The sequence below is a fragment of the Bufo bufo genome, chromosome 5 (genome assembly GCF_905171765.1).
Source record: "Bufo bufo chromosome 5, aBufBuf1.1, whole genome shotgun sequence".
NCBI classification, from domain to species: domain Eukaryota; kingdom Metazoa; phylum Chordata; class Amphibia; order Anura; family Bufonidae; genus Bufo; species Bufo bufo.
Genome location: NC_053393.1, coordinates 322,652,494 through 322,675,039, shown reverse-complemented (window position 1 = coordinate 322,675,039; position 22,546 = coordinate 322,652,494). Strand labels below are relative to the sequence as shown.

At 42.7% G+C, this 22,546-nt stretch overlaps 1 protein-coding gene across 1 annotated transcript in view; it reads right to left on the bottom strand.

The window, feature by feature from the left end:
- Positions 1-878: 878 nt before the first annotated feature.
- The window catches only part of DROSHA (drosha ribonuclease III), a 351,648-nt gene continuing 329,980 nt past the window's right edge, over positions 879-22,546 (bottom strand). The window contains exons 28-32 of the mRNA XM_040432119.1: positions 18,271-18,353; positions 14,686-14,789; positions 12,700-12,792; positions 11,660-11,706; positions 879-1,284 (exon numbers count right to left, since the gene is read on the bottom strand). Coding sequence (XP_040288053.1) covers positions 1,166-1,284; positions 11,660-11,706; positions 12,700-12,792; positions 14,686-14,789; positions 18,271-18,353 — 446 coding nt within the window. The 3' untranslated portion in view covers positions 879-1,165. The remainder of the gene's footprint in view (positions 1,285-11,659; positions 11,707-12,699; positions 12,793-14,685; positions 14,790-18,270; positions 18,354-22,546) is intronic.

Here is a 22,546-nt window from a genome sequence, read left to right as displayed (position 1 = left end):
GCTCACTGCCTATAGCCTGGGCAATGCAGGAGCGGTGCAGTGAGTGTGTTTGTGTCTCAGTCCTGGCCCCATGCGCCTCTCCCTCCCATACCCAGGATGCAGGAGCCTCTGCGCTAATACACAGCACGGCTGTTGGTGCAGATTTTGTTGCAAAGGCGATTTGTGGCAAAATTTGCAACTTCTTCCACGCCACGCATGCCAGTTCTAAAAAAGAAAAAGGGGGCCTGTTGTGGGTGGGGAAGAGAACGGTCATCAGGCCTGTCTAATTTATCATTTTATATGCCAGTTTTTGCAGAAGAAAATGACAAATCTACGCCAGCAAGGGAGCTTTTTTGTATTGTCGGCAGATCATGCACCGAAGTTATGTAGAGGCCTTACTAGCGGTATTGTTTTTTCTATATCATATTTATCATTATAATGTCAAACAATTCCTCACTGACTTAATATATGGATTCATTCAGTTTCTGCTTAAAATGTTATGGATGCTGCAAGTCTGTGACAAATATTGTGACCAGAAGAAAGCAAAAGACCACAAGTCAACCGTTTTTTCCATAGGTTACAGAACCCTCACAGGAGCTTTACATCAGCCATGGAATCGCATGCTATATCAGATGCTTTCCTAATGAGTATTGACAGGAGGACATCAGATATCTCATATCTGCATTTATACCACTATAGTGGACACTGTACAGACGTAATAGAGAATTTACTAAAGATTAGCCATATTTGCTGCAAAAAACATGCACAACTGACTACCACGCTTTATTCTGAGGATAATTCCACAGGATCCGTTTTTTCCTTTCTGGGAAAGAGGGGGTTACATTTTTCAGTTACTTTAGAATAATAGCTCTTCAGCAATCAATAAGCAGAATCCCTTCTATTGTTCAGAAGAAGAGGTTTTTTTTTTACTTTAATTCGCACACAAAAAATAATCAATAGAATTAAGACATTCAAGACATTATTTAAAAAGGCATAAAAGTCACTAAAATGTTAATATATATAAAAAAGAAACGGCAACTTAAAAAAATACTTCAGTTCATGATTTTCTTTCCCATTTAGCTGGGCACAGCATGAGATGTCTGTAAACACTTGCAAACAGGCAGGAGGATGCTGCATGGCAGCTGCCCCTAGTGAGTTTGAATGGGTATTATAAGAATGGCAGGCTTTATTTTCTCACGTCCTCTGTGTTGTCTTGTTGCTCCCTCTCCAACCTCATTTCTTTCAATTCCTGCCTGTACTTCCGTTCGATAAAACGCTTCTGATGAGCCATCTGGGGGAAGTTATCTGGGGAAGGAAGAAGAATGACATCACCTATGCTATGTCTGTTAGACATTACGCCGCTCTATCTACAAAAGCAGGACCAGGGCACACGCTCAAAAACAGACAGACCGTAAGAAATAAGGATGTGCCTGTACTGTAAGCGTACAGATGTAAGAGAATTGTTCAACTTTACAGGGCAGAGTTTGTCATCAGGCACAGCTCAAGGTTTACATAGGACTTCATGATGCACAATAAAGACTTTGTTGTAAACTTTGTAAAATAAAAAAGTACTACCTTTCTGTAAAAAGCTGCACATTTAAGGCCCCTACTGGAGAAGAGCGGATAACCGCATGCAGTGGTATCTTTCCAGCAGAGTTCTGGCTATATATATATATATATATATATATATATATATACACACACACACACACACACACATATATATATATATATATATATACACACACATATACACACACACACACAATTTTTCGCCATTTCCTCCCCAAAAGTGCGCCTTATGGGACAAATACTAATGAGCGCTTCCATTATGGAAGAGCTCATTAGTACCGGAGGACCAGGAAGCGGTTAAGGCTATGTGCTCACCGCTTCCTGGTCCTCGGCTGCGCACAGCGTGAGGGCGCTCTGTGACCTCACGCTGTGCACGCCAATTCACAGCACAGCTGACAGCAGGAGGAAGAAGATTGCGGGCGGTGAGGAGCAGCAGCGTCCAGGAGCAGGAGAGGCAAGTGTTTTTTTAATTTTATAAAACATGAGGTTGCCGGGGGCTGATCCGAGGCAATGGGGGTGATGAGAGGCATAAGGACTGATAATGGGGGATGATGAGAGGCATAATGGCTGATAATGGGGGCTGATGAGAGGCATAGGGGATGATATGGGGGTAATGAGAGGCATAGGGCATAATATGGGGGTTGATGAGAGGCATAGGGCATGATATGGGGGTTGATGAGAGGCATAGGGGTAGATATGGGTGCTGATGAGAGGCATGGGGGGCTGATATCAGGGGTGATGAGAGGCATAAGGGCTGATATGGGGGCTGATGAGAGGCATGTGGCTCTTATATGAGGTCTGAATGGGGGTCATTTACATTGGGGTCTAAGTTGAGGCCTGATTGGGCATTTGATCTGAGGTCTTATGAACATTGGTGGTCTGATTGGGGCTGTTAGCTGAGGTCTGATTAACATTGGGGGTCTGATTGTCGGTCTGGTCTTTTTTCTTATTGTCCTTCTCTGAAACGTAGGTGAGTCTTATAGGGTGAAAAATACGGTGTGTATATATATATATATATATATATATATTAATTATACACACACATACATACAGCTTCAAATCCTCTGCATAGTCATACAGTTAAAACATTAAAAGACAACACTCTGCCTGCAGCGAACAGTAAAGGGAGTTTAGAAGATTCTTGCATACTCCTAAGATCCCTCTAATGTGTATGTATTGCTAATTGGTGGAAGGGAAAAGAACAGTTGCCAGACACTTCTGGCTGTGTATTAACATCTGGGAGGACAAAAGGATTGGGCAAAAAAATTCTGTTCGCCTGCTCCTTCTTTTCCCCGACACAATCTGTTGGGAGAGAGTTGGGAGCTCTCTATACATATTAGATTGCCAGTTGAACCTGCCGTTCTCGGCTGGTAATACTCTAAAGCCCCCCACACACATTAATGTACAGATGTAACAAGAGTTTGAGTGTTAACCCTAACTCAAATTTCTTAACTCATCATATTATCTTGAAACAAAAGCCATTGAAAAGCAATTGAAGGTGTTTGCTTAACGCATTTAGTTTGGATAACACATCTCATAAAGCATGAGTGTTAACTCTACTACATCTGTATGTCCATATGTATCAGATCTGCTGCACAACATATCTGCAGCAAATCTGCCAAGTGCAGCAGGGAAACTTGCAGTGGAAAATTTGAAAAACTTGTGATTTTGCTGCTGATATCTCTTGTGCAGATAATTGTTCAACAGAGAAAAAAAAACTAAAAGGTAGAATGTACTGGTGCTAAAACTAGTATGATGAATACAAGGAAGCAGCAGAGTGAGGGACCCAGACCATCCACTGTCCCCTATAAAAACAGCTAGTAATGATTACATGTATTTCCACACTGCGCTTAACTAATAACTTGAAACCATATACTGCCCATCAAACTGGGACGTTTGGATTAAAAGGACAGTTCCTCGGGTTTCTTCACATTGAGCAATGAACCACGTCCTGGATAATGGTAAATCCAAAGGTATAATTTCTGAGGTACGGTGTCGTCCTCCTCATGGAGGACGACGCTATATCCACGAAACTTGTTGGAACAAGAACACCACACCACTGCTATCTATCCCAAGTGTAGTCACTTCTGGTAAACGTGTTTAATCCTTGGATTCTGCCATCCTTGAGTTGAGCTGCTGTCCGCGGCTCCTCTACTTATCTCCTGACTGTCATCTGTGGACTGGTGTGGTTTGCGACACACTTCATCCTTGCTGGAAGCATTCTAGGACTTGTCACATCCCTCAACATGAAGAAACCCCAGGAACGGTCCTTCAATCCAAATGCTCCAGTTCAATAGGCAGTATACAATTTCAAGCTGTCCCTTAACCTCTTAAGGACATAGGGCGTACAGGTACGCCCTTGTGCCCTGGTACTTAAGGACACAGGGCGTACATGTACGCCCTGTGTATTTTCGATCACTGCCGTGCGGCTGGCAGTGATCGGAACCCGGTGCCTGCTCAAATCATTGAGCAGGCACCTAGACTAAATGCGCGGGGGGGTCCCGTGACCCCCCCATGTCGGCGATCGCGGCAAACCGCAGGTCAATTCAGACCTGCGGTTTGCTGCGATTTCTGAAGTTTCTGGTCCCCGCGGTCCCTGACCGCGGGGATCAGAAACTTTATATGCCTAAAAAAAAAGTTTTATTCACCCCCCCCCCCTGCACCCCCGAATGATTTTTATGGTGGCGGGAGGTGCAGGGGGGGAGTTGTGGGCGGTGCGGGAGGCGGGCGGTGCTGCAGGCGGGATCGCGATCCCCCGCCCGCCTCCCCTTGTATAATCGTTGGTGTCTAGTGGGGATACCAGGGTGCCAGCACATTGCTGGCACCCTGGTATAAACGGCTGACATCTGCGATGCGATGTCAGCCGTTTAACCCTTTCCATACAGCGGTCCGTACGGACCACTGTATGGAAAAGGTTAACAGCGCAGGGAGCTCCCTCCCTCTCCCATCGGGGGGCTGCTGTGCCTTTGCAGCCCCCCGATGGGGAGGGAGAGAGCCCCCAGAGAGCCCCCCGAGAGATCCCCTCCTTACCCTTCCCCGTCTGCGAAGTTCTGAGCAGTACTGAGCAGTACTGAGCAGACTGGGAAGGTTCCCATGGCAACAGGACGCCTCTCAGGCGTCCTGCTGTCCATGGTGCTGAACAGATCTGTGCTGAAAGGCATAGATCTGTTCAGTGTAAGTAAAATACAGTACAGAAAAATATATATTGTACTGTACTGTATTATACAGACATCAGACCCACTGGATCTTCAAGAACCAAGTGGGTCTGGGTCAAAAAAAAGTGAATAAAAGTGAAAAAAAAAGTAAAAATCAAAAAACACATTTATCACTGAAAAAAATAAAATTCCCTACACATGTTTGGTATCGCCGCGTCCGTAACGACCTGATCTATAAAACGGTCATGTTACTTTACCCGAACGGTGAACACCATAAAAATAAAAAATAAAAAACTATGATGAAATTGAAATTTTGCCCACCTTACTTCCCAAAAAAGGTAATAAAAGTGATCAAAAAAGTCGCATGTACGCCAAAATTGTAACAATCAAACCGTCATCTCATCCCGCAAAAATCATACCCTACCCAAGATAATCGCCCAAAAACTGAAAAAACTATGGCTCTTAGACTATGGAAACACTAAAACATGATTTTTTTTGTTTCAAAAATGAAATCATTGTGTAAAACTTACATAAATAAAAAAAAAGTATACATATTAGGTATCGCCGCGTCCGTATCGCCCGGCTCTATAAAAATATCACATGATCTAACCCCTCAGATGACCACCGTAAAAAAATAAAAATAAAAACGGTGTAAAAAAAGCCATTTTTTGTCATCTTACGTCACAAAAAGTGTAATAGCAAGCAATCAAAAAGTCATATGCACCCCAAAATAGATGCCAATCAAACCGTCATCTCATCCCGCAAAAAAATGAGACCCTACTTAAGATAATCGCCCAAAAACTGAAAAAACTATGGCTCTTAGACTATGGAGACACTAAAACATTTTTTTGGTTTTAAAAATGAAATTATTGTGTAAAACTTACATAAATAAAAAAAATTGTATACATATTAGGTATCTCCGCGTCCGTGACAACCTGCTCTATAAAATTACCACATGATCTAACCTGTCAGATGAAAGTTGTAAATAACAAAAAAAAAAAACTGTGCCAAAAAAGCTATTTCTTGTTACCTTGCCGCACAAAAAGTGTAATATAGAGCAACCAAAAATCATATGTACCCTAAACTAGTACCAACAAAACTGCCACCCTATCCCGTAGTTTCTAAAATGGGGTCACTTTTTTGGAGTTTCTACTCTAGGGGTGCATCAGGGGGGCTTCAAATGGGACATGGTGTCAAAAAAACCAGTCCAGCAAAATATGCCTTCCAAAAACCATATGGTGTTCCTTTCCTTCTGCGCCCTGCCGTGTGCCCGTACAGCTGTTTACGACCACATATGGGGTGTTTCTGTAAACTACAGAATTAGGGCCATAAATAATGAGTTTTGTTTGGCTGTTAACCCTTGCTTTGTAACTGGAAAAAAAATATTAAAATGGAAAATCTGCCAAAAAAGTGAAATTTTGAAATTGTATCTCTATTTTCCATTAAATCTTGTGCAACACCTAAAGGGTTAACAAAGTTTGTAAAATCAGTTTTGAATACCTTGAGGGGTGTAGTTTCTTAGATGGGGTCACTTTTATGGAGTTTATAATCTAGGGGTGCATCAGGGGGGCTTCAAATGGGACATGGTGCCAAAAAAACAGTCCAGCAAAATCAGCCCTCCAAAAACCAAACGGCGCACCTTTCACTCTACGCCCCGCTGTGTGCCCGTACAGTAGTTTACGGCCACATATGGGGTGTTTCTGTAAACAGCAGAGTCAGGGCAATAAAGATACAGTCTTGTTTGGCTGTTAACCCTTGCTTTGTTAGTGGAAAAAATGGGTTAAAATGGAAAATTAGGCAAAAAAATGAAATTCTCAAATTTCATCGCCATTTGCCAATAACTCTTGTGCAACACCTAAAGGGTTAACGACGTATGTAAAATCAGTTTTGAATACCTTGAGGGGTGTAGTTTCTTAGATGGGGTCACTTTTAGGGAGTTTCTCCTCTAGGGGTGCATCAGGGGGCTTCAAATGGGACATGGTGTAAATAAACCAGTCCATAAAAATCAGCCTTCCAAAAACCAAACGGCGCACCTTTCACTCTACGCCCCGCTGTGTGGCCGTACAGTAGTTTACGGCCACATATTGGGTGTTTCTGTAAATGGCAGAGTCAGGCAATAAAGATACAGTCTTGTTTGGCTGTTAACCCTTGGTTTGTTAGTGGAAAAAATGGGTTAAAATGAAAAATTAGACAAAAAAATGAAATTCTCAAATTTCCTCCCTATTTGCCAATAACTCTTGTGCAACACCTAAAGGGTTAACAACGTATGCAAAATCAGTTTTGAATACCTTGAGGGGTGTAGTTTCTTAGATGGGGTCATTTTTGGGTGGTTTCTATAATGTAAGCCTCGCAAAGTGACTTGAGACCTGAACTGCTTTATTGATCAGTTACCGCATGACACGGCATAAAAATAGCAGCAACGTTTCGGCTAAGGTTAGCCTTTGTCAAGCATATCTTACAATTAAAACAACAGGTATATAACCAACATGTCAATGCCGCCCACAAAGTCGATAGTCCAATCAACAGACGTTTCACTGTGTTACTCCCACATAGTTAATATTCACAAAGCTGTTGTGTCATGTTCATTAACAATACCAACATGCATGTGCAAAGATCACACATTTACATAGTCACCTGCGTAGCCTGTCGATGTGTACACAACCTCATGGTGGCTGGCGTCTCAGGATGGAAGGTGCGCATGTCCGCGAACGTCATCAAGGGGCGACTCACCCAGAGCAGCACCGCAACTATTGATGACGAGCTTCGCGACGTGGTGGTTGGCGTCCCAATGCACACACTGCGCATGTCCGCAAACGTCATCAGAGGGCGGCCGGCTAGCGTCACGACGCCGCACCATCAATTGACGTGACAGGCAGTGCGTCAGGGGAGGTAACCTAGTTGTGTGGCGGTAGAGGCAACGCAGTTCTAGAATTCGAGCATATCAGTGTTGCCTAGAGACCGGACGACGCGCACTGCAATGGATACAATGACACATGGCATGAACACAATGCGTCACGTGTCATCGTAAACACAGAGATCGCCCCACCAGAGGATAGATACAATACCAACACGGGTGTATACAAATGTAAAACGTCAGTATAAAGTATGGCAAGAATACAACGCATCACGTGTCATAGCTGGGACAAAGTTCACCTAGTGGCTGGACAGACACACAGCCATCGCAGGTATATACATGCGATGATGTGTATTCACACAGCAGTATATCACAAGTGTGCCTGTATGAAGTGACATATTATAGAGAGAACATACTAGTTGATAACTTGTCCGTTCAAAAACAGTGATGTGATGGTTGTCGATCATTAATTATATTGTATGGCATGGTCACGTATAGATTGGTTTTCATACATAAAGTGTAAAATCAAGGCTAAATGTACAGAGAAGAGACTAACTAATACCAGCCACATTGAACTCAAGATTGAGCCCTAGTGGCTGCAAGGACTTCAATGTAAAGATCCATTTGAGTTCCTTTTTTCTCAGTATCGCATCCTTGTCGCCACCTCTCCGAAGGGAACCCACACTATCTATAACTCTGAAGCGAAGTTGGTTAACAGAGTGCCCAGCCTCAACAAAGTGTTTGGCAACGGGCTTATCCATGTTTTTATTGCGTATAGTGCTCTTGTGCTTATTAATGCGTTCCCTAACCTCCATGGTAGTCTCTCCTACATAGGTGAGGCTACATGGGCATTGGATCCAATGCCCATGTAGCCTCACCTATGTAGGAGAGACTACCATGGAGGTTAGGGAACGCATTAATAAGCACAAGAGCACTATACGCAATAAAAACATGGATAAGCCCGTTGCCAAACACTTTGTTGAGGCTGGGCACTCTGTTAACCAACTTCGCTTCAGAGTTATAGATAGTGTGGGTTCCCTTCGGAGAGGTGGCGACAAGGATGCGATACTGAGAAAAAAGGAACTCAAATGGATCTTTACATTGAAGTCCTTGCAGCCACTAGGGCTCAATCTTGAGTTCAATGTGGCTGGTATTAGTTAGTCTCTTCTCTGTACATTTAGCCTTGATTTTACACTTTATGTATGAAAACCAATCTATACGTGACCATGTCATACCATATAATTAATGATCGACAACCATCACATCACTGTTTTTGAACGGACAAGTTATCAACTAGTATGTTCTCTCTATAATATGTCACTTCATACAGGCACACTTGTGATATACTGCTGTGTGAATACACATCATCGCATGTATATACCTGCGATGGCTGTGTGTCTGTCCAGCCACTAGGTGAACTTTGTCCCAGCTATGACACGTGATGCGTTGTATTCTTGCCATACTTAATACTGACGTTTTACATTTGTATACACCCGTGTTGGTATTGTATCTATCCTCTGGTGGGGCGATCTCTGTGTTTACGATGACACGTGACGCATTGTGTTCATGCCATGTGTCATTGTATCCATTGCAGTGCGCGTCGTCCGGTCTCTAGGCAACACTGATATGCTCGAATTCTAGAACTGCGTTGCCTCTACCGCCACACAACTAGGTTACCTCCCCTGACGCACTGCCTGTCACGTCAATTGATGGTGCGGCGTCGTGACGCTAGCCGGCCGCCCTCTGATGACGTTTGCGGACATGCGCAGTGTGCGCATTGGGACGCCAACCACCACGTCGCGAAGCTCGTCATCAATAGTTGCGGTGCTGCTCTGGGTGAGTCGCCCCTTGATGACGTTCGCGGACATGCGCACCTTCCATCCTGAGACGCCAGCCACCATGAGGTTGTGTACACATCGACAGGCTACGCAGGTGACTATGTAAATGTGTGATCTTTGCACATGCATGTTGGTATTGTTAATGAACATGACACAACAGCTTTGTGAATATTAACTATGTGGGAGTAACACAGTGAAACGTCTGTTGATTGGACTATCGACTTTGTGGGCGGCATTGACATGTTGGTTATATACCTGTTGTTTTAATTGTAAGATATGCTTGACAAAGGCTAACCTTAGCCGAAACGTTGCTGCTATTTTTATGCCGTGTCATGCGGTAACTGATCAATAAAGAAGATTTTTTTGGATATGCTGCTGTGGCCCTCTACTTTTTCTACACGTTCTTAGGATCACCCTGGATCTGTGGTCCCTTGCCCAGCTATGCATGATTTCCATTACCGCTCTACACTAGCCGTTTGATGTGCTGCTTCTGAACCACCCTTTTTTCTACACTTGAGACCTGAACTGGTCCCTAGAAATTTAGTTTTTGTAAATTTCGGAAAAATTTCAAGATTTGCTTCTAAACTTCTAAGCCTTATAACATCCCCAAAAAATAAAATATCATTCCCAAAACAATTCAAACATGAAGTAGACATATGGGGAATGTAAAGTCATCACAATTTTTGGGGGTATTACTATGTATTACAGAAGTAGAGAAACTGAAACTTTGAAATGTGCAAATTTTTTTCAAATTTTTGTTAAATTCGGTATTTTTTGGTGCAAAAAAAAATTTTTTTTTTTACTCCATTTTACCAGTGTCATGAAGTACAATATGTGACGAAAAAACAATCTCAGAACGGCCTGGATAAGTCAAACCGTTTTAAATTTATCAGCACTTAAAGGGACTCTGGTCAGATTTTCAAAAAATGGCCTGGTCCTAAGGTGTAAAAAGGCTGTGTCCTTAAGGGGTTAAAGGGGTTCTGCAGTTTTTTTTAAACTGATGATCTATCCTCTGGATAGAGCATTAGCATCGGATCGACAGGGGTCCGACACCTGGGACCCCCAACGATCAGCTGTTTGAGAAGGCAGCGGCGCTGGCAGTAGTGCCACGGCCTTTTCGCTGTTTACCGCAGGCCAAGTGATGTCACGACTAGTATCACTGGCCTGGGCGGGGCTAAGCTCTGTTCACTTGAATGGAGCTTAGCCGCGCCCACATGAGTTGATACTAGTCGTGACGTCACTGGGCCTGCGGTAAACAGCGAGAAGGCCATGGATCTACTGCCAGCGCTGCTACCTTCTCAAAAGCTGATCGGCAGGGGTCCCGGGTGCCGGACCCCCGTCAATCAGATACTGATGATCTATCCAGAGGATAGATTATCAGTTTAAAAAAACTGCAGTACTAATATATATATATACATATACACACACACACATACATACATATCGACCAATCCCTTTGTGCTCCATGGTCACATTTCCACTGTCCCCAACCTCCAGAGATGACATTGACCTAATGACCGCTGCAACCTTTGGTTGTTTGGAGTGTTTTTTGAATTCCCTATTGAATACAATGGGAAAACAGAGACAGAAACTGTCATGCTGCAGATTAAAAAATCCACAAAGCAGGTCATTTTCCATCCCTAAATTTTCCACACCACGTAGATTTATTAAATTTCCACTGTGGTTTTCCATGCGCAAATATGTACGGAAAGTCGGCAGCATATCTGGTACATGTGGATGTACCCAAAACTATGTTGGGCATTTGGAGCTCAGTACAAAAATAAAGGAACTCCAACAACTGTAGATATACAGTAGTGAATGAGTTTTCTCCCTTCAGCAAATGACATTTAACATGTAGAGAAAGTTAATACAAGACACTTACTAATGTACTGTGATTGTCCATATTGCTTCCTTTGCTGGCTTGATTCACTTTTCCATCACATTATACACTTCTCGTTTCCAAGGGTTACGACCACCGCTGCAGTGGTGGCCGGGACAGGAGCTGCTGCGCTTGCATGCGTGCTCTCAGAGAGGTGTAAAAGCACGACCACCGCTGGACAATCACAATACATTAGTAAGTGCCTTGAGTTAAATTTCTCTACATGATAAATGCCATTTGCTGGAGACAACCCCTTTAAGAAATGACCAAACATTGGACCTAAAGAAAACATTATGATAAAAGGCAGACATTCGCTTTAAACCATGTGATGTGCGCATTATTATAAGCCTCTCTGTAAAATCAAGGCACAAAAGAAACTCACATTTTTCCAAGGCGTCCATGGCAGCCCCCATCTCAGCCTGCTGAATACTGCAAGACGTAAAAAAAAAGAAAAACCTCCAATTAACCTAATTACCACCATCAGCTTTAACTGAGCTCTTAAATCCTTTTAAGCGGCAATAAGACACGAAAATGAGAAAGAGATACATAATTTTTCTTGAGGGTCTTTTAAAAAAAAAAAACTTTCCACATTAAAACGATAGTTCTGTGATTGCTTTCCGCTTCCGACATATTAGCAAACCATCAGCTTCTTTGCTACAGCCCTTAATGTATATTTTTGTTGTTTTTACTATGTGTAGTCTCAGCCCACAAGCATGGAGATTTTGTTAATTGTTTTGTGTCTGAATAGCTTTAACGTGTCCCCATGCGCCAACGAGCTTCGCTGTCCTAATGAAATACTTTGCAGAGAAGAGAAGGCATGTTAAGCCTCCAATCTTTTCTTCATGAGGAGGCTGCACACAATTACCCGCTCTTTACTCCCCTTCTGATTAATGACAGTCAGCTAACAAAATCTACATAAAAAAAATCATCAACAGGCGAACTGGAAGAAGAAAACCCACACAGAATAATTATTAATGGCTTCTCACTGGAAGGCTGGGTAAATAATATAATAACATTCCTTCTGGATGGGTAGAACAAATGTAAAAACAGAATTTAGTCACAGATCGGTAACAATAGGAGCTGTCAAAGAGCATAAGAAAGGGGGGATGCAACATGGATTTTCTGTCAACCTTTCCCTCAAAGATGTCATGCCGCTGCAGAAATGTATATGGCTTTGTTCATATGTATGTAATGGGCTGACAATACGCCTATGATTTAGCTAATTACAGCTGACATTACAAGCAAGGGGTACGTTATTGTGCTCGTCATATGTAACCAAGCATACTAACTCAATTCTGGTCTCTGCCTTGCTGTCAAGACCGGACAGGACCATCGACGGAAGAAAATGTGTGTGACGTGCATTGCTAGAAACCCTTTTAGCAATTTCTACTAATCAATGTAAAGAGAAAGTGTTTCCGTTACCTCGGCCCTTTACCGCAGCCAATGCGTTCGCCTTTGAAATACACCGCAACGGTGTACGTCCTTGCGTGAGAAGGTCCAACAGTTTGAAGAGTCCTAAAGTGAAAAGATCTCATTGTGAGCACACTTTCATAAAGTCAGACCCTGCTGAACGAGATGGAATTGTGAATTTCATACAGTTTTTGTGTTTATTGCACAGGACTGCAGCACAGTAATAGGCTTTACATACAAAAATCCAAGACATACACTTTGTAGATCTGGATGACAACACTTGTGTTTAGCGGTAGAAGAAATTAGCATGGGAACGCAATAAAATATAGTGCCAAGCTTATTGTCGTAACAGACACTAACCAGATATAATGTGAAGCTCTGCAGAATATGTTGGTGCCATATAGAGTACTATTTCTTTTATTAGAATGCTAGTCAAGTATGGATCTTCTACCACATCTGACAATCAGTAGGGGCAGTGAAAGATTTGGATGCCTTGGGCCCACCAGTAAAATGCATTCTGGGGGCCCACTATACAGCTACATGCAAATGTGCTCACATAGGCAGCAGCAAGATGCTCAAGATGACTGAATATGGGGGCCCCTGCAGCAACTTTGAGAAGGCAGGCACTGATGAACTGATGCCTCTACACCTACATCAGCCATCTGATGCATGAACAGAATAAGTTGGGTAAAGTAGTTTGTTAAATCATTTACCCAGTTTGTATATGAACATAGGCTGCTTGAGATACTGTATGTATTGTGAGATGTATCACTTGTGCAGGCAGTGGGGGACTGGGTGCCCACCCATGCTCAGAGGGCCACCGGTGGATTACAATTGGGCCAGTACAAGCCTGAGTGGGAAAAACTCTTCTGACAACAGAAATCCAGACTCAAACTAAATTTTCAAGCTTACACGCTCCAATTATTTAGTGGAGAATATGGCCAAGGATTCTCTAACAGAATTCAGCAGCTCTCCATGAGCTTGTACAGTGCCGGTGGGGTGGGGGTCGTTCTGGAGATAGAGGTGAGTCTCAGAGGTAGGACCCACACCTATCTGACATTGATCGCATATCCCGAACTGGAAGCAAAGAGTTCTGTACATCGTGTATTGGCTGTGACACGGTACTGCAGCTCAGCTCCTATTCAGGTGAATGGGAATTGAGCTGCAGTAAGATGGCGCTGGAAAATACATGGTGTATAGAGCCTTTTGTGTCCGCTCTGTACATTGCATAGTTTCCAATACATTGGCTACCCAAAAATGCAAATCAGTGGGGATGCAGGGTGTCAGACCCTCACCAATCTGATATTGATTACCTATTTTGAGTATAGGACATCAATATCTGTAGCCCAGACAACCCCTTTAACTGATCAGTAAGTGTTTGAAGTGTTGGAAGAAAATGGAGGAAATTCATTCAAGCACGAGGAGAACATACAACTCCATGGAAATGTTACTCTTGGTCAGATTTGAACTCCGGAACCAAGTGCTGCAAGGTAATAGTGCCAAAAACTCGGCGACTATGCTAAGCCACCAACACAAACCGATTGTTAAAACAAGGAGGCGCTATGGGATGAGATCGCTCCAAAGTCTATGAGCCCCTATTGAGCTAGAGAGGAGATACAGTGCTCATCTGAGTACTTCTGGTACAGTGATTAATGGAGGCTCAGCATCTTGACCTGCAAAAATCTAAACTTTTGACATGTCATTATGACATTTCAAACATGTTTTGAAAGGACAGATACACTTTTTCTGCTACCAAAGACTGACAAAATGGGGTCACAATAAATAACACTATGTCAAGGAGTGAATGGACTAGGCACCATAGTAATCATAACTGTTATCATCAGAGATTACGACAGACTTTGAACATATCACGAATAGCAATTATGGTAGCAAGACATTGTGAACAAAGGGAGTCTCTGATATTCCTCTTGTACATATTAAAAGACAATGCATGTTCAATAGAAGATTCTTCCCTATGGGGTGTAACCCGGCACTCACTTGTAGAGGGGGATGTCTGGTTCCTTCCCTTCAGTTCTCAGGGTCAGACAACACTGCTGAAGCTGTGACTTTGGATCATTCCAGTCTTGATTTAAAATGAACTCCTGCAGATCAGAAGAGAATGGAACACTCGTTCAGCTCTCAATAGTGCCATTTAATGGTAAAGTACTTCAAATATTTTAGCAATTACAGGACGAGTTTGAGCTACAGAATCAACATTTTTTCAAAAACATGCAGCTATGACATGCAATAGAAGCTCAGGAACAAAAATTGTCACTAGATATAAGGAGAGCTATGCAAACAAGAATAGGAGGGAGCGGCACTGCATATGTCAGGTAAATCAAGCCGGTCCTGAATGCTGGCTCAGATAACGGCACCGCAGCGAAACACACACTCCGTGTGTGGTGCTCAGCATGAAAAGGTAGAAGCTGGATCAATTGCGACAGTGTAGGGATAACAAGAAGAATATGCGGCACTCACCGGTGAGTGCCGCATATTCTTCTTGTTATCCCTACACTGTCGCACTAGATATAAGGACACATATAGTGGAAACCATGGCGACTTTAGGGACAGGTAAAGGAACTATGTCTAGACTATATAAAAATTATGCTTTTAGAACAGCTGCACAATTTTCCAATAAATGTCTGGAAAAAAATGGGAATGGGATCTTGGCCCTATTACCGATGAGCAATAGGTTTTGAGGTATTAAAAAATCCTAGATCTGCCCCCCCAGGTAAGTCCCCACCATTTGTACATACGATTGGGGTTCATGTTGCCCTAGATGTTGTATAAAAGAGGCCAACTTCATATATATGAATCTGGAGATGTGGGAAACTGGATGTATACTGGAAGGGGATTATACACTGCTCAAAAAAATAAAGTGAACACAAAAATAACACATCCTAGATCTGAATTAATTAAATATTCTTCTGAAATACTTTGTTCTTTACATAGTTGAATGTGCTGACAACAAAATCACACAAAAATGAAAAAATGGAAATCAAATTTTTCAACCCATGGAGGTCTGGATTTGGAGTCACACTCAAAATTAAAGTGGAAAAACACACTACAGGCTGATCCAACTTTGATGTAATGTCCTTAAAACAAGTCAAAATGAGGCTCAGTAGTGTGTGTGGCCTCCACGTGCCTGTATGACCTCCCTACAATGCCTGTGCATGCTCCTGATGAGGTGGTGGATGGTCTCCTGAGGGATCTCCTCCCAGACCTGGACTAAAGCATCTGCCAACTCCTGGTCAGTCTGTGGTGCAACGTGACGTTGGTGGATAGAGCGAGACATGATGTCCCAGATGTGCTCAATTGGATTCAGGTCTGGGGAACGGGCGAGCCAGTCCTAGCATCAATGCCTTCGTCTTGCAGGAACTGCTGACACACTCCAGCCACATGAGGTCTAGCATTGTCTTGCATTAGGAGGAACCCAGGGCCAACCGCACCAGCATATGGTCTCACAAGGCGTCTGAGGATCTCATCTCGGTACCTAATGGCAGTCAGGCTACCTCTGGCGAGCACATGGAGGGCTGTGCGGCCCTCCAAAGAAATGCCACCCCACACCATTAATGACCCAATGCCAAACCGGTCATGCTGGAGGATGTTGCAGGCAGCAGAACGTTCTCCACGGCATCTCAAGACTCTGTCACGTCTGTCACATGTGCTCAGTGTGAACCTGCTTTCATCTGTGAAGAGCACAGGGCGCCAGTGGCGAATTTGCCAATCTTGGTGTTTTCTGGCAAATGCCAAACGTCCTGCACGGTGTTGGGCTGTAAGCACAACCCCCACCTGTGGACGTCGGGCCCTCATATCACCCTCATGGAGTCTGTTTCTGACTGTTTGAGCAGACACATGCACATTTGTGGCCTGCTGGAGGTCATTTTGCAGGGCTCTGGCAGTGTTCCTCCTGTTCCTCCTTGCACAAAGGCGGAGGTAGCGGTCCTGCTGCTGGGTTGTTGCCCTCCTACGGCCTCCTCCACGTCTCCTGATGTACTGGCCTGTCTCCTGGTAGCGCCTCCATGCTCTGGACACTACGCTGACAGACACAGCAAAACCTTCTTGCCACAGCTCGCATTGATGTGCCATCCTGGATAAGCTGCACTACCTGAGCCACTTGTGTGGGTTGTAGACTCCGTCTCATGCTACCACTAGAGTGAAAGCACCGCCAGCATTCAAAAGTGACCAAAACATCAGCCAGGAAGCATAGGAACTGAGAATTGATCTGTGGTCACCACCTGCAGAACCACTCCTTTATTGGGGGTGTCTTGCTAATTGCCTATAATTTCCACCTGTTGTCTATCCCATTTGCACAACAGCATGTGAAATGGATTGTCACTCAGTGTTGCTTCCTAAGTGGACAGTTTGATTTCACAGAAGTGTGATTGACTTGGAGTTACATTGTGTTGTTTAAGTGTTCCCTTTATTTTTTTGAGCAGTGTAGATATAATTAATAACATATATTGCACTAACTTTATCGTGTACCTCAGACTATGATTTTTAGGCATATATGAAGATGATTACATGGACTATTACACATTCCTGGTTATACAGAGATTACTACTGCAGGCAAGGAAAACTACTGCAGTGAGATGGATACAATCATCTCCCCCAACTGTATCAGAATGCATTCTTTGGATGAATACCGCTATTCAATTAGAAAAAGAGGTGCACATAAAAAGTACTGGTAATTGCAGTTTGAAATATGAATTGATTTGGGGGCACTGGCTAAATGTATTTTGGTGTATGGAAATAGGGGGTAGATAACTTTGACTACACATCACTTTCAGTATAAAAAAGTTACTATTTTTTATTTTTTTAGCAATGAGTATCTACATGTTGGGGATAGGAGGAAGGAGGAAATTAATGGGGAGGCGAGTGGAAGAAGAGAGGGACAGTAATATTAATATTTGATGCTAAGGTTGGAACATCTAAATGAATGACCTATGTGTATGGGATGTAAAGCATATTAAAGTGGGTAACATTGAGGTCAAGGAAGCCTTCATGGTTACAGTGTAAACTAATTGTTTTGATTTTGTGTGTCTACGTGGAAGAAAACGTTAATAAAGATCTATCTTATATATATAAAAAATATATATAGTGCTTGATGGACTCACTTGGTCACTTGTATCGGAACAATAATCTTTTGTTATTTAGTCCTCCCGAAGCCAAGATAGCATCAATCACCGGCAGTATACTACAACTCCCTTCCAAACAAGTTTTGATTAATTTGCTTTGTCAAACTGTTCCTAGCTGCCAATGATTGAGTATTTCATGTGTCTACTACACGAGTGCCTTACTCACTCTGTGATGCCCCCTGAGCCGGCTATCTTTTCAGAAAAGCGATTTCCTGGTTACTTATTGACACCCCAAGGGTATTTGTAAGAGGTTATCTTTTTGCCTTGCCAATCCATGCACACTGAGCATATCGAAAGCATAAATCAACTTGTAAGGTTATGTCCATAACCCGTTACCAGTGCTGAGGCTTAACCCTTTCACAAGCATCAGAGACGACAAATGACTATCCCTTCTATTGTAGATAAGCAAGAGTAAGCAGCTATTACTGCCGTAAATGTCATTTACCTTGAGTCTTGGGAAGAAGCATACATTCATAAATGTGTGAACGTATTCCAAGTCCTTGTCGATATAAAGTGCAGCAATAAAAGCTATAGGTAAAACACATAGGTTAATAAGGAGCACACTTTATCAGATAGCTATAAAAAAACAATCCTGATATAAAAGTAACATTGGACACATTCTATCAGGGTGGACATTGGGGCACTGAGTGGTTATAGATGCTTGAGCCTTAAAAGCGAATGTGATGCAGTTAAGAGAATGGAGCAAGTGGATGAATAGGAAAATGGAACCACTTATACTTTTCTGACAAAGAAATGGATTGTAATATTAAATATTTATACCAGAGTCACCAACGCACTTCTAGTCCAAAAAATGCGTAACTGCTCATTACACAGCACGGTCTAATTCTTTTCATACCATTTGCTTCCACTTCACAAAGCGACAGGACAAAACTCTGCTACGTGAACAAACAGAGCTGTTCTGGTAATAGTTACATGGAAGAGTGGAGGTTTTAGCTCTATACTTTAAATGTGTCGTGAGACATGAACATATGGTCCTTAATGTATAGCCAGCTGCATGTGCCTTCAGTTTAGGTCAACAGGCAGCCCCCCAACAAAGAGGAGCGGGAACCTGGACCTTGAGTTAATTTTCCACCGTTCTATAAGAATATTACATTAGCGTCAAATAAATCTGCTCCACATGGCCGCAACATCCCACCAACCCTAAATATTGTCAAGGCACTACGGCTGAAACTACCGGTAATCTATAAAATAATTAGCTACACAGGGCCAAGGAAATAGACGCATAAAACTACATTAGAGATGCATTACACGGATTGTCCTGAAACCATTTGATGGAATGTACTGGACTTGATCAAATATTAATAAAATATGGAGCCTCTGTGTTTCTAAATGCGGGAAGCGCAACAACCCAATTTCTAGAAAGCATGTGGCCCATTTGTAAGGGTTTAAATTAGATTTGGAAAATGGACAGTGCACCTCCAGAACTTTAACATGCTCAAAATCCAGGAAGCGGTAGTGCGTCTTGGCTTCCAGCTGTTATCTAGCTTATTTAACCAAATCAAATCTCTATCTGGTAGAAAGGAGGTGAAGTCATTACAAAAGCAGGCTCTGAACACAATTTGGTTTATGGCGTAAAATAAATTATGCCTGTTGCTTTGTTGTATTTTGCCGTTCTTATATATTTCCATGTCAGATTTATAGCATTTTGCTATTATTTATACAATATTATAAAATTACTACAGATACATTTTAGAGTGTAAAGGAAAAACACAAGAATACAGTTCTGTTAAAAACACTTCTGCTATTTATTACCACGTGCAAAAAGCCTGTACTAAAAAGGGTTTCCATAATGAAATATATAATTTTTTTTATCTTCCTAGATTAGCCCATCAGAAAACATGATGACAACAGGAAGTAAGCCATGTAAATATCCTGCCAGGATGCAGTGAAGGAAAGTGCCGACATACAAATCAGATGTACAGTATGTGCCAAACATATGTAGTGTTATGGAACAGGAGAATCCCTTTAAGAATTCAGGTACAGTATGACAGACTAGATGGATATAAACACGCGCGCACTTTTTTACCATTACATAACCATGAGTAATTCTTCTTCCCTGACAGTATGACAATAATGTAATCATCTATTTCTTGTTCACATTTATACAGGCACTAGGTAAAGTAAAGAGGCTGAGATAAAGGGTCCATAATTACAGGAGCGATCTAAAGATCTAATCATGTGTTGCAGTACAAATTTATTTGTTTGCTGGAATATTTATGCAAAACTGCTGTATTTTATACCAATTTCAACTGCAATATCACTGCAATTTGTGAATAGACGCTTAGGCCTGGTTCAGATGATTATTATAATTTATGCCTGCGAAATGGTGCATGCCAGCGGGTCTGTGTGCTATGCGGGTGCAGGCCTAATAGCAGACGGATAGAAATAACGGCTATCTGAATCAGGTATTCATAATTTGAACAATCAAAGAATTAGCTTCCTTGATCCTTGTTCATGTGATATGGAAACTGAGATTCTACAGTTAACAGTTAAAAATACATTTTGAATAATACTTTGTAATATTAGGTAGGTTTTCCATCTCAGGTTATGCTTACAAATGTTTTATATGGTAATAAGAGATAGACAAAGTCATACAGTAGATCATAGATGCATGACCTGTGGCCCAGAAACCACATGCAGCCTGTGATGCCTATTTTGTGCAACCTTCAAACATCTGGTTGTGGACATGCTTGTCTTTTGTAGCTGGTGGCTTTTCTAAGTCAGTGAGAGCACAAATGGTGCACTGAGTAGTCATCTCTGGGACCCTCATAATGCAGTAGAATGTGAGTCTCCTGACCCGTATGTGGCACTTCAATAACCATGCACGACTGCAGCCATCTTCATGATAGTTTTAAAAGGGTTCTGCAGTTTGTTTAAACTGATGATCTATCCTCTGGATAGATCATCAGCATCTGATTGGTGGGGGTCCGACACCCGGGACCCCCGCCGATCAGCTGTTTGAGAAGGCAGCGGCGCTCCAGCAGCGCCACGGCCTTCTCACGGTTTACCGCTGGCCCAGTGACGTCACAACTAGTATCAACTTGCCTGGGCGCGGCTAATTTCTAAGCTCTGTTCACTTGAATGGAGCTTAACCCCGCCCAGGCAAGTTGATACTAGTCGTGACGTCACTGGGCCAGCGCTAAACAGTGAGAAGACCGTGGCACTGCTAGAGCGCCGCTGCGTTATCAAACAGCTGATCGGCGGGGGTTCCGGGTGTCAGTTCAAACAAACTGCAGAACCCCTTTAAGTTGAAAGTTAAACCCCTTTAACACATGAAAGTTCTCATATTAAAAGGTAACTTCTAATCCCAAAAAGCTAGAAGAATTTGGGAATACAAATTTATAATTATCAGATACGTTTTGTAAACTGGGATTAATTTAAAACATAACATTTACTAAGTCATTTAAAATAATGGTTTCTACAAGGTGATGGACAACAACAATATCTCCAATATACCACTTCAAATGCAAAAAAAATGGTGGATCTTACCCCATTCTGTGGGATCCACATTCAATGGAGAAATTTCCTGGTCTTGGATAGTACCAGGAACCGGTGTGACCAGGGTGCTTGCGTCGGTATTGGCACTGCAGATAACTCCTAGTAGGCCCTATTCTGCCTTTCCTACCTCGTTAGGGGTCAGGGGCTACAAGTAGCGCCTACCTATCACACATGGAGCACCCGCCCCGACAAATTTATAACACTGCTTGAGACTTTGAATACTGGACTGAATTTGTCCCCGGGATTTATGACACACTACAAGATCTAAAGAGTCTTCTATAGACATAGTCGGGGCACCAGGTCTCTGAGATAACATCAATTTAGAGACCATAAAACTTTCACCCCCCTTATCTGTAAGATAATTAAGGACTCATTCTCAAGATCTTTAATATGTTGTTCTGTTTTTTTTCAAATGTCTATTCATTCCCTCATGCCTCTGTTCTTATTGTATATATATATTGCTGTTTCTTCATATATTCTTGTAGTACGCCTGATGAAGAGACTGGTGATGTCTTGAAAGCTCGCTATGTAACATCATTACTTCTATTTTTGTTAGCCATTAAAAGGTATCAAACCTGCAATACTCTTATTTTGTTTCTCTTAATGAGAGCACTAAACCCTTTAAGTTCTGTAACTGTCACGAGGGTGTCACGACCTATCGTGGACCCTGTGGTCAGAAGGTCGCAGCGGGTGGCTACTCGCCTGATTTAAATGGATTGCCATGACCTAGTTGTGGGAATGGATTCCGGTCCAGGTTTTCCTGTTTTGGTTTACTATCCTTTTTGTCCTTTCTAGGTTTCGGTAGTTTTCCTTTCAGCTGTTCTTTGTCTGCCACTCCCAGCCACTTTTTAGTCTCTCTTCCGACTTCCCTTGTTGCTAGATATAGACCTTCCTTTCTGGGCATCTATTCTGACCTCAGGTGGTGTTGCTGTGGAGCCTGCTGGAGCTGTTAAAACCAGTGCAGTTGGATCTCCGGTTCTCTCCAGTTTGTGTCCTATTGTCTGCTGTTTCCCATCGGGGATTATACGTGGAGTTTGTATCGTTTGTCCACTCCCTGTTACCCTAGGTGTCAGTGGTGAGGACTAGTGCTCCCACCTCCCTACTCACTACCTAGAGCTTATTTCAGGGTAAGCCAGGGACGAGGCACGTGAATGGTGTATGGGTGAGCAACCCGTCTAGGGACGTCAGGGTAGCTAGGTGCC